Source organism: Lethenteron reissneri, chromosome 23 (assembly GCF_015708825.2).
Source record: "Lethenteron reissneri isolate LAM-NWPU_2019-01 chromosome 23, ASM1570882v1, whole genome shotgun sequence".
NCBI classification, from domain to species: domain Eukaryota; kingdom Metazoa; phylum Chordata; class Hyperoartia; order Petromyzontiformes; family Petromyzontidae; genus Lethenteron; species Lethenteron reissneri.
The window spans coordinates 23484961-23497160 of record NC_083801.1 but is presented as its reverse complement, the minus strand read 5'-3'; the positions used below and the strand labels follow the sequence as shown (position 1 = coordinate 23497160).

Here is a 12200-nt window from a genome sequence, read left to right as displayed (position 1 = left end):
AGTCGAGTCTGAAGTCATCAAATTCATGACTCGAGTCTGACTCGAGTCCAAGTCACATGACTCGAGTCCACACCAGCTCAGAGGTGGGACAAAGTCATTGTTATGCAAGTCCAAGTCGAGTCTGAAGTCATCAAATTCATGACTCGAGTCTGACTCGAGTCCAAGTCACATGACTCGAGTCCACACCAGCTCAGAGGTGGGACAAAGTCATTGTTATGCAAGTCCAAGTCGAGTCTGAAGTCATCAAATTCATGACTCGAGTCTGACTCGAGTCCAAGTCACATGACTCGAGTCCACACCAGCTCAGAGGTGGGACAAAGTCATTGTTATGCAAGTCCAAGTCGAGTCTGAAGTCATCAAATTCATGACTCGAGTCTGACTCGAGTCCAAGTCACATGACTCGAGTCCACACCAGCTCAGAGGTGGGACAAAGTCATTGTTATGCAAGTCCAAGTCGAGTCTGAAGTCATCAAATTCATGACTCGAGTCTGACTCGAGTCCAAGTCACATGACTCGAGTCCACACCAGCTCAGAGGTGGGACAAAGTCATTGTTATGCAAGTCCAAGTCGAGTCTGAAGTCATCAAATTCATGACTCGAGTCTGACTCGAGTCCAAGTCACATGACTCGAGTCCACACCAGCTCAGAGGTGGGACAAAGTCATTGTTATGCAAGTCCAAGTCGAGTCTGAAGTCATCAAATTCATGACTCGAGTCTGACTCGAGTCCAAGTCACATGACTCGAGTCCACACCAGCTCAGAGGTGGGACAAAGTCATTGTTATGCAAGTCCAAGTGGAGTCTGAAGTCATCAAATTCATGACTCGAGTCTGACTCGAGTCCAAGTCACATGACTCGAGTCCACACCAGCTCAGAGGTGGGACAAAGTCATTGTTATGCAAGTCCAAGTCGAGTCTGAAGTCATCAAATTCATGACTCGAGTCTGACTCGAGTCCAAGTCACATGACTCGAGTCCACACCAGCTCAGAGGTGGGACAAAGTCATTGTTATGCAAGTCCAAGTCGAGTCTGAAGTCATCAAATTCATGACTCGAGTCTGACTCGAGTCCAAGTCACATGACTCGAGTCCACACCAGCTCAGAGGTGGGACAAAGTCATTGTTATGCAAGTCCAAGTCGAGTCTGAAGTCATCAAATTCATGACTCGAGTCTGACTCGAGTCCAAGTCACATGACTCGAGTCCACACCTCAGATAAAATCATATAAATATAAAACAATAAAAAATTCTCACGACGTTTCGACTGCAACACAAGCAATCATCATCAGGTGTGAAAGCCACCGCATTAATTTTTTTAATTTTTTTATTTTCTTGCCGTGGATTTCACACCTGATGATGATTGCTTGTGTTGCAGTCGAAACGTCGTGAGAAATGTTATTATTTTATATTTATATAATTTTATTATCTTCCTTCTACGTGACTTTACCGACAGAGACAAGAATATGAATCCCTGCAGTCACGAAAGAAGCTTTAAATCGAAATTAATTGGTGTTAGTTAATAGTACGGAGGTAAATTTCGATTTAAAGCTTTTTTCGTGACTGCATGGATTCATCTTCTTGGTTCTTTCGGTAAAGTCACGTAGAAGGGAAGTAATAAAATAATAAAAATAAAACATAATAAAATAAAATAATATAATAAAATAATATAATAATTATTTTATTTTGTTATGTTTTATTTTTATTATTTTATTACTTCCCTTCTACGTGACTTTACCGAAAGAACCAATAAGATGAGTACGTAGGTAGTTCGCCAATACGACGACTAAATAGTGTTAATTCTAGATTTGAAGCTTTCGTGATTGCAAGGATTCATATTCTTAGGTTTTTTCGGTAAAGTCACGTAGATAAAACATTAAAATTAAGCCTCGCCTTACCATATGAATAAAAAGTGTGCTGTACTTGGCCCTTACCCCCCCCCCCTCTCCAACCATTATATAAACGGAGTGGTAGCTCTTGCAATCTCTCATTTACTTGATGCAGCTGTCGTGGCTGTGACGGTTCCACCTGAAGACGGAAGCTTGTGTTGCCTCCGAAACGTCGTGATTTTATTTTATTTTACTTTTTAATGTTTTTACCTACACGGTGATTTTACCGAAAAAACCTAAGAATACGAATACTAAATAGTGGCCACATTCCGGTTGTGCAGAGTCGACAAGAGGGATGACAGCCGTAAGAAGAGAACTTACGACGACAGAAGCTCAGGACTTGATGTGCAGTGGAATCTCCAGGAGCGGCGTGTTCGAGCCGTCGTTCCGCCCCGTGTCGCACGGGCCAGTCAACCTCTGCCGACGAATTCCGAGCGGGTAAAATTGCATCACAGACTGGACACGGAAATGCAAACGCCACATTTGATGTGCACGTTCGGTAAGGACACGATGAACCGCGATCGCACGCGCGCTCTGAGGTTCAGTTCCAAATACGGCATTGCTGATTATGATTATTCGTAGAATTGAACAACAGTTAGCTCCTGATCACTCTGTGCCTTATCTGCTGTGACTACTCTCAGCTTGAACCTCAACCGTTGATTTTTACACATATGTTGAGCGCTCGGTTTACCGGACTGTTTCATCTGATCCACGCTCTTCCACCGCTGGTCACAACAACTCTCTTCTTGTTTATTTATTATCAGAGGTCGCAACCGGGTACCCGATACCCGTACGCTACCCGATACCCGGCTACCCGTACCCAGTCGGGTACGGGTACGGGTAGGCCGTGAGTCACTGGTGAGTCACCGTTTGTCACTCATTTCCCAACGTCTTGTCTCTTCTCACAATTCAAGTTCCTAGAATCAACCCACCCGCGCCTGCAACGTGGCTTCATCCCAGAGGTCGCAATTGGGTACCCGATACCCGTACCCTACCCGTACCCAGCTGGGTACGGGTAGCCGGGTATCGGGTAGGGTACGGGTAGCCGTTTACGACCCTGGTGCGGCCGGGTACGGGTACGGGTGAGGAATCAAAACCCGTTTGCGACCTCTGTTTCTTATTCCCTCGCTTGGAGAAGTCTGCTGGTGTCAACGGCTGTCGCCACGATGACTTCTTGTTTTTGACGCGATCGTGATTGGAGGATGATGTTTAAGCTCTTGCCTTTGTTTCACATCCCAGGTGGCATGCGCTGAGAAATCATGCGGCGGTTCCAAAAGTCGCATGTTCTTGTCTCCAAGCTCCACTTGGTGAGAGAAACCAGCGCTTTCATCAACGGCCCGAAACACGAGTGCAGCGTTGTCGTACTTAACGTGCTTATACGGCACCTGCCCCAGCGCTCGTGTTTTTTTCCCCCCGCTCGTTGTAAAGGTCTCGGGGTTAGAATCTAGCGGACTGTCCTGGATATGATAATTGTTTTTTTACCCTTTTTTTGGCAACAAAACTGACACCTTTTTTCAGTTTTGTTGCCAGATAAAAGGATAAAAAAACAATGATCATATTTTTTCTTCTCGCAAATGAGATCGCAAAAATAGAAATGTGTCGTTAAACCCGCCACCACCCGACACGGCCAACTGGTAAGGTTGGTCACGTGAACAGAACGTGGCCAATTCGTCACCAGTGCAGCACTAGCCAGTGTGTGGGAGAGAAAATCCTCAACATCTACAATCTGTGATAATTGTTTTTTATCCTTCTATCTGGCAACAAAACTGACACCTTTTTTACAAGGAGTCATGTTTGCATAGACCACAATACATGCAGTCATAATGCAAACAAAAAACACAACTCTGATAATGTGCACTACAATCTGAGTACGACGTTTCGCCCAGTGATCACAACCATCATCATCAGGCGGACAGCAGACAGATCGGTGCATTTGCTCTGCTACACAATTGTGGGCTGAAGCATTAACTCATTGGCACGTTTCGATGTAAAGCTGCTTTCGTGACTGCAGGGATTCATCTTCTTGGGTCTTTCGGTAAAGTCACGTAGAAGGGAAGTAATAAAATAATAAAAATAAAACATAATGAAATAATTCTCACGACGTTTCGGCCACAACGCAAGCAGCCGTCCTCAGGTGGAGAACAGGTCTGTTGGGGAGACAGCGTCTGAATGCGTGGCGGTGTTTCATTCAGACGCTGTCTCCCCGACAGACCTGGTCTTCACCTGAGGACGGCTGCTTGCGTTGTGGCCGAAACGTCGTGAGAATTATTCTATTATGTTTTTATTATTTTATTATTTCCCTTCTACGTGACTTTACCGAAAGAACCAAGAAGATGAATCCCTGCAGTCACGAAAGCTTTAAATCGAAATTTGATGTTGGGTTAACGACACATTTATGCGATCTCACCCAAACAAAAACCTTTACTGTATTAATAGGAATTGTCGCCCCCTATGGACTGATATAATGTTTGACCGATGCTTTCCCGGGTTACTAAGTCGAGTCTATAAGGCGAATACTATGGCCTACTGTGAGGATGATTTTAAATTGACGCACTAATTGTAATGCTGGTCCTTATTGTTCAACGCTTTAGTGTTCGACCGAAGGAAGATCCCGAGGACGCAATGAAGAACTTTCTGGATATCTTTAGAGGGATCTTCTGAGTTGGTCAATTGATTTTGAAACGTCTGATCGCGGTGTTCTAGTAAAATTGCGTCACTTATATTCTTTACGGATGATCACAACAGTAATTTCCGTGCCTGCAACACAACTTGTATATCTTCTTGGTTCTTTCGGTGAAGTCACGTAGAAGGGAAGTAGTAAAATAATAAAAATAAAACATAATAAAACAATTCTCACGACGTTTCGGCCACAACGCAAGCAGCCATCCTCAGGTGAATAAACAGGTCTGTCGGAAAGACAGCGTCGTGAGAATTATTTTATTATGTTTTATTATTTTATTATTTCCCTTCTACGTGACTTTACCGAAAGAACCAAGAAGATGAATCCCTGCAGTCACGAAAGCTTTAAATCGAAATACGACTTGTATAGGTCTGGTAACGTGTTTTACAATGTAGGCTATCTAATAAAAGCACGTCACGGTTGCTGTTGAATATCTAATCCTCTGATTGTGTTACCAGTTGCAGTAACATGTCCAAGAGACGTAATGTCCCACAGTCGTCAAAATAAAGTCGACGTTTCCAAATACTTTTGTGCACGGAACGACGTCTCTATGAAGATTCCAAAGAACACAGGATGAGATGTTACTATCCTTTGTGCAAGCACTTCCAAGAGTTCACGAACAGCGAGCCTGGTGACATTTGGGGAGCGCATCGTCAGTAGTGACCCTTTGGTTCCTAGAATGTTTCGGCCTTTCACACGATACACCCTCCCCAAAGGCGGCCAGCGACAGGGCGATCAATCCTACGCTTGCGTCCCATTCCCAATTAGTCGTAGGAGTTGCCTTGTTGTTGATAGCCAACAATAAGAGTTGAGTAGGTGAGTGAGTAGGTGAGTGAGTAGGTGAGTGAGTGAGTGAGTAGGTGAGTGAGTGGGTGAGTGAGTGTGTGAGTATGTAGGTGAGTGAGTGAGTAGGTGAGTGAGTAGGTGAGTGAGTAGGTGAGAGTAGGTGAGTGAGTAGGTGTGTAGGTTCAGATTCCAAGAACACAGGATGAGATGTTACGATCCTTTGTGCAAGCACTTCCAAGAGTTCACGAACAGTGAGCCTGGTGACATTTGGGGAGCGCATCGTCAGTAGTGACCCTTTGGTTCCTAGGGTGTTTCGGCCTTTCATACGATACACCCTCCCCAAAGGCGGCCAGCGACAGGGCGATCAATCCTACGCTTGCGTCCCATTCCCAATTAGTCGTAGGAGTTGCCTTGTTGTTGGTAGCCAACATCCCATGGGACTATGCACGGCAGGGGCGTCCTCCTCCCTGAGTCAAGCATTGTTGACTGCATACCTCCTATGAAGGCATTGAGCCGGTGTAAGGACAAAGCAGATCCTCCTGTGATGGTGGAGGCGTGGAGGGGGCCTGTGGGCACAGCTCCTGTGTTGTCGGATCGAGTGTTCTCCAGCGACCTGGTAGGGCAAGAGAAGGCACGGCTCTATGGACCCGTTTAGGGCAAACTGAGTCGAAATGGATGTGGCGTGGCCAACATCGTTCCTGCTAAGAAATAAAACTGTGCACAAACGTAACAACAACAACAACCGCCATTCGCCACTAAGTGGCGGTGACGTCACCACGACGCTTGTGCCAGGCCAAGTGCACCTTGAGGCTGCCACGTGAAGTGTCAAACGCCCGCTGGCAGGAGGTCACGGGGCAGACCCAGCAGGTGCCACGGGTCGACTGACCGAGATGACCGAGACGACTGGCTGATGCACCACCTGTGCCCCCTACTGTACCAACTTGCTGTGCTTTAGCCACCCGGCGCTCCGCTCGTTGTTGTGAGCGTCGCTCCTCCGCCCTCCGTTGTTGTTGGAGGGCGACTGCCTCCAAATACACACACACAGACACAACAACAACAACAACAACCGCCATTCGCCACTAAGTGGCGGTGACGTCACCACGATGCTTGTGCCAGGCCAAGTGCACCTTGAGGCCACGTGAAGTGTCGAAAGCCCGCTGGCAGGAGGTCACGGGGCAGACCCAGGTGCCACTGGTCGACTGACCGAGATGACCGAGATGACTGGCTGATGCACCACCTGTGCCCCCTACTGTGCCAACTTGTTGTGCTTTAGCCACCCGGCGCTCCGCTCGTTGTTGTGAGCGTCGCTCCTCCGCCCTCCGTTGTTGTTGGAGGGCGACTGCCTCCAAATACACACACACAGACACACACACAGACACACAGACACACACACAGACACACAGACACACACAGACACACACACACAGACACACACACAGACACACACACACACACAGAAACACACAGACACACACACACAGACACACACACACACACACAGACACACAGACACACACAGACACACACACACACAGACACAAGGCAATCCACGAATAGATTCCGAATCTATAACAGTCGCGAAAAAGAAACCACAGTCTCTCAAATATTCTCCGACAAATAGACTGACGCGCCGTAGCACTCACTGCGATGTACCTTCACCCAACAATATCGCCATCGATGTCGCAACATTCAGTCGCCCATTGAGAAGCAGTGGTGGCTCCTGCGAAATCTCTCAGGGGGGGCAAATGTGTGGATGATTGATAAGGATAAGGTCCACCCATGCAATGGATACATTAACAGCTTAAGCATGTAAAGACAACTTCACTTATTTAATATTAATGACAAATAAAGTGACTCTTACAATACATCTTGTTTGTTTCTATTAATACAATCCACTCAGTTTCTTTTATTAAACATTCCACTAGGTGGCGACAAATAATACTGCTGACTGAAACGTGCTTACGTATGATGACGTAAGCACGTTAGGGCGAGCCCTCCCGGAAGCCATAGAGAATGCTTTGCAGCGCCCGCCGTTCGAAAAAACACATCTTTGAATGTAAGTCTACGGGAACACTCGGGGCGATTCTCAGCCGGAGTGAAATCGCCCAAAAAGAGGCGGTACTCCACAGAACGTGACATGACGCTGATTGGACTATATCCAGAGGCTGACAGTGACGGCTAGCGTGACTCTGTGGTTCAATGACATTGGTGGTGCGTCGCCCAATCGCCCTAATGAAGAAACCGCCCCTGTGGATTCTGCGTTGGCACGTTCGGCCCAGACGATGACGACACGGGAGGTTTGGCGATCTTGTCAAGTACCTGGTCAACCAGTTGGTGAGTGTCTCGCTGTGTTGGTGGCCGACTGGTTTGCGTCACGTGATGTCTCTAAGGTCTGTTGAGTGTCTCCCGTCTTCTTGTTGCATTTGCCGTTCTCTGTGTGTGTGGGGGGGTGGGGGGGTGGGGGGTGGTGGGGGGAGTGGGGGAGGTGGGGGGAGTGGGGGGGGGGAGGTGGGGGGGGAGGTGGGGGGTGGGGGGTGAGGGGAGGTGGGGGAGGTGGGGGGAGTGGGGGGGGGGAGGTGGGGGGGGGAGGTGGGGGGTGAGGGGAGGTGGGGGAGGTGGGGGGGAGGTGGGGGGAGTGAGAGAGTGGGGGGGAGTGGGGGTGGGGGGAGGTGGGAGTAGGGGGGAGTGGGTGGGGGAGGTGGGGGAAGGGTGGGGGGAAGTGGGTGGGAGTGGGGGGGAGGTGGGGGGAGTGGGGGGGAGGTGGGAGGAGGTGGGGGGGAGGTGGGGGGAGTGAGAGAGTGGGGGGGAGTGGGTGGGGGAGGTGGGGGAAGGGTGGGGGGAAGTGGGTGGGAGTGGGGGGGGGAAGGTGGGGGAATGGGGGAGGTGGGAGGAGGTGGGGGGGAGGTGGGGGGAGTGGGGGAGTGGTGGTGCAGTGGTTAGCGTGCTGTGTGTGTGGTGAGTGTGTGGGGAGTGGTGGGCAGTGGTTAGCGTGCTGTGTGGTGTAGTGAGTGTGTGGGGAGCGGTGGTGCAGTGGTTAGCGTGCTGTGTGTGTAGTGAGTGTGTGGGGAGTGGTGGTGCAGTGGTTAGCGTGCTGTGTGTGTGTGGTGAGTGTGTGGGGAGTGGTGGTGCAGTGGTTAGCGTGCTGTGTGTGTGTGGTGAGTGTGTGGGGAGTGGTGGTGCAGTGGTTAGCGTGCTGTGTGTGTAGTGAGTGTGTGGGGAGTGGTGGTGCAGTGGTTAGCGTGCTGTGTGTGTAGTGAGTGTGTGGGGAGTGGTGGTGCAGTGGTTAGCGTGCTGTGTGTGTAGTGAGTGTGTGGGGAGTGGTGGTGCAGTGGTTAGCGTGCTGTGTGTGTAGTGAGTGTGTGTAGTGAGTGGTGGGAGTGGTGGTGCAGTGGTTAGAGTGCTGTGTGTGTAGTGAGTGTGTGGGGAGTGGTGGTGCAGTGGTTAGCGTGCTGTGTGTGTAGTGAGTGTGTGTGTAGTGAGTGGTGGTGCAGTGGTTAGCGTGCTGTGTGTGTAGTGAGTGTGTGTGTAGTGAGTGTGTGGGGAGTGGTGGTGCAGTGGTTAGCGTGCTGTGTGTGTAGTGAGTGTGTGGGGAGTGGTGGTGCAGTGGTTAGCGTGCTGTGTGTGTAGTGAGTGTGTGTGTAGTGAGTGTGTGGGGAGTGGTGGTGCAGTGGTTAGCGTGCTGTGTGTGTAGTGAGTGTGTGGGGAGTGGTGGTGCAGTGGTTAGCGTGCTGTGTGTGTAGTGAGTGTGTGTGGAGTGGTGGTGCAGTGGTTAGCGTGCTGTGTGTGTGGTGAGTGTGTGGGGAGTGGTGGTGCAGTGGTTAGCGTGCTGTGTGTGTGGTGAGTGTGTGTGGAGTGGTGGTGCAGTGGTTAGCGTGCTGTGTGTGTAGTGAGTGTGTGGGGAGTGGTGGTGCAGTGGTTAGCGTGCTGTGTGTGTGTAGTGAGTGTGTGGGGAGTGGTGGTGCAGTGGTTAGCGTGCTGTGTGTGTAGTGAGTGTGTGGGGAGTGGTGGTGCAGTGGTTAGCGTGCTATGTGTGTGGTGAGTGTGTGGGGAGTGGTGGTGCAGTGGGTAGCGTGCTGTGTGTGTGTGTGTAGTGAGTGGGGAGTGGTGGTGCAGTGGTTAGCGTGCTGTGTGTGTGGTGAGTGTGTGGGGAGGTGGTGGTGCAGTGGTTAGCGTGCTGTGTGTGTGGTGAGTGTGTGGGGAGCGGTGGTGCAGTGGTTAGCGTGCTGTGGTGTGTGTGGTGAGTGTGTGGGGAGTGGTGGTGCAGTGGTTAGCGTGCTGTGTGTGTGTGTAGTGAGTGTGTGGGGAGCGGTGGTGCAGTGGTTAGCGTGCTGTGTGTGTAGTGAGTGTGTGGGGAGTGGTGGTGCAGTGGTTAGCGTGCTGTGTGTGTGTGTGTAGTGAGTGGGGAGTGGTGGTGCAGTGGTTAGCGTGCTGTGTGTGTGGTGAGTGCGTGGGGGAGTGGTGGTGCAGTGGTTAGCGTGCTGTGTGTGTGTGTGTAGTGAGTGTGTGGGGAGTGGTGGTGCAGTGGTTAGCGTGCTGTGTGTGTGGTGAGTGTGTGGGGAGTGGTGGTGCAGTGGTTAGCGTGCTGTGTGTGTGTGTAGTGAGTGTGTGGGGAGTGGTGGTGCAGTGGTTAGCGTGCTGTGTGTGTGTGTGTAGTGAGTGTGTGGGGAGTGGTGGTGCAGTGGTTAGCGTGCTGTGTGTGTGGTGAGTGTGTGGGGAGTGGTGGTGCAGTGGTTAGCGTGCTGTGTGTGTGTGTGTAGTGAGTGTGTGGGGAGTGGTGGTGCAGTGGTTAGCGTGCTGTGTGTGTGTGTGGTGAGTGTGTGGGGAGTGGTGGTGCAGTGGTTAGCGTGCTGTGTGTGGTGAGTGTGTGGGGAGCGGTGGTGCAGTGGTTAGCGTGCTGTGTGTGTGTGTAGTGAGTGTGTGGGGAGTGGTGGTGCAGTGGTTAGCGTGCTGTGTGTGTGGTGAGTGTGTGTGGAGTGGTGGTGCAGTGGTTAGCGTGCTGTGTGTGTGGGTGAGTGTGTGGGGAGCGGTGGTGCAGTTGGTTAGCGTGCTGTGTGTGTAGTGAGTGTGTGGGGATGGTGGTGCAGTGGTTAGCGTGCTGTGTGTGTGTGGTGAGTGTGTGTGGAGTGGTGGTGCAGTGGTTAGCGTGCTGTGTGTGTAGTGAGTGTGTGGGGAGTGGTGGTGCAGTGGTTAGCGTGCTGTGTGTGTAGTGAGTGTGTGGGGAGTGGTGGTGCAGTGGTTAGCGTGCTGTGTGTGTGTAGTGAGTGTGTGGGGAGTGGTGGTGCAGTGGTTAGCGTGCTGTGTGTGTAGTGAGTGTGTGGGGAGTGGTGGTGCAGTGGTTAGCGTGCTGTGTGTGGTGAGTGAGTGGGGGAGTGGTGGTGCAGTGGTTAGCGTGCTGTGTGTGTAGTGAGTGTGTGGGGAGTGGTGGTGCAGTGGTTAGCGTGCTGTGTGTGGTGAGTGTGTGGGGAGTGGTGGTGCAGTGGTTAGCGTGCTGTGTGTGTGTGTGTAGTGAGTGGGGAGTGGTGGTGCAGTGGTTAGCGTGCTGTGTGTGTGGTGAGTGTGTGGGGAGTGGTGGTGCAGTGGTTAGCGTGCTGTGTGTGTGGTGAGTGTGTGGGGAGCGGTGGTGCAGTGGTTAGCGTGCTGTGTGTGTGTGGTGAGTGTGTGGGGAGTGGTGGTGCAGTGGTTAGCGTGCTGTGTGTGTGTGTAGTGAGTGTGTGGGGAGCGGTGGTGCAGTGGTTAGCGTGCTGTGTGTGTAGTGAGTGTGTGGGGAGTGGTGGTGCAGTGGTTAGCGTGCTGTGTGTGTGTGTGTAGTGAGTGGGGAGTGGTGGTGCAGTGGTTAGCGTGCTGTGTGTGTGGTGAGTGCGTGGGGAGTGGTGGTGCAGTGGTTAGCGTGCTGTGTGTGTGGTGAGTGTGTGGGGAGTGGTGGTGCAGTGGTTAGCGTGCTGTGTGCTGTGTGTGTAGTGAGTGTGTGGGGAGTGGTGGTGCAGTGGTTAGCGTGCTGTGTGTGGTGAGTGTGTGGGGAGCGGTGGTGCAGTGGTTAGCGTGCTGTGTGTGTGTGTAGTGAGTGTGTGGGGAGTGGTGGTGCAGCGGTTAGCGTGCTGTGTGTGTGTAGTGAGTGTGTGGGGAGTGGTGGTGCAGTGGTTAGCGTGCTGTGTGTGTGTAGTGAGTGTGTGGGGAGTGGTGGTGCAGCGGTTAGCGTGCTGTGTGTGTGTAGTGAGTGTGTGGGGAGTGGTGGTGCAGTGGTTAGCGTGCTGTGTGTGTGTGGAGAGTGTGTGGGGAGTGGTGGTGCAGTGGTTAGCGTGCTGTGTGTGTGTAGTGAGTGTGTGGGGAGTGGTGGTGCAGTGGTTAGCGTGCTGTGTGTGTAGTGAGTGTGTGGGGAGTGGTGGTGCAGTGGTTAGCGTGCTGTGTGTGTAGTGAGTGTGTGGGGAGTGGTGGTGCAGTGGTTAGCGTGCTGTGTGTGTAGTGAGTGTGTGTGTAGTGAGTGTGTGTGTACTGTGTGTGTGTGTAGTGAGTGTGTGTGTACTCTGTGTGTGTACTGTGTGTGTGTGTGTACTGTGTGTGTGTACTGTGTGTGTACTCTGTGTGTGTACTGTGTGTGTGTGTGTACTCTGTGTGTGTGTACTGTGTGTGTGTGTACTGTGTGTACTGTATGTGTGTACTGTGTGTGTGTGTACTGTGTGTGTGTGTGTAGTGTGTGTGTACTGTGTGTGTATGTACTGTGTGTGTACTGTATGTGTGTACTCTGTGTGTGTGTACTGTATGTGTGTACTGCGTGTGTGTGTACTGTGTGTGTGTACTGTATGTGTGTACTGTGTGTGTGTACTGTGTGTGTGTGTACTGTGTGTACTGTATGTGTGT

General features: G+C 51.2%; 1 protein-coding gene across 1 annotated transcript in view; it reads left to right on the top strand.

Moving 5' to 3' along the window:
* The window catches only part of LOC133345792 (probable ATP-dependent DNA helicase HFM1), a 46069-nt gene extending 40995 nt beyond the window's left edge, over nucleotides 1-5074 (top strand). The window contains exons 23-25 of the mRNA XM_061556766.1: nucleotides 2161-2317; nucleotides 3119-3186; nucleotides 4471-5074. Coding sequence (XP_061412750.1) covers nucleotides 2161-2317; nucleotides 3119-3186; nucleotides 4471-4540 — 295 coding nt within the window. The 3' untranslated portion in view covers nucleotides 4541-5074. The remainder of the gene's footprint in view (nucleotides 1-2160; nucleotides 2318-3118; nucleotides 3187-4470) is intronic.
* The last annotated feature ends 7126 nt before the right edge of the window (nucleotides 5075-12200 follow it).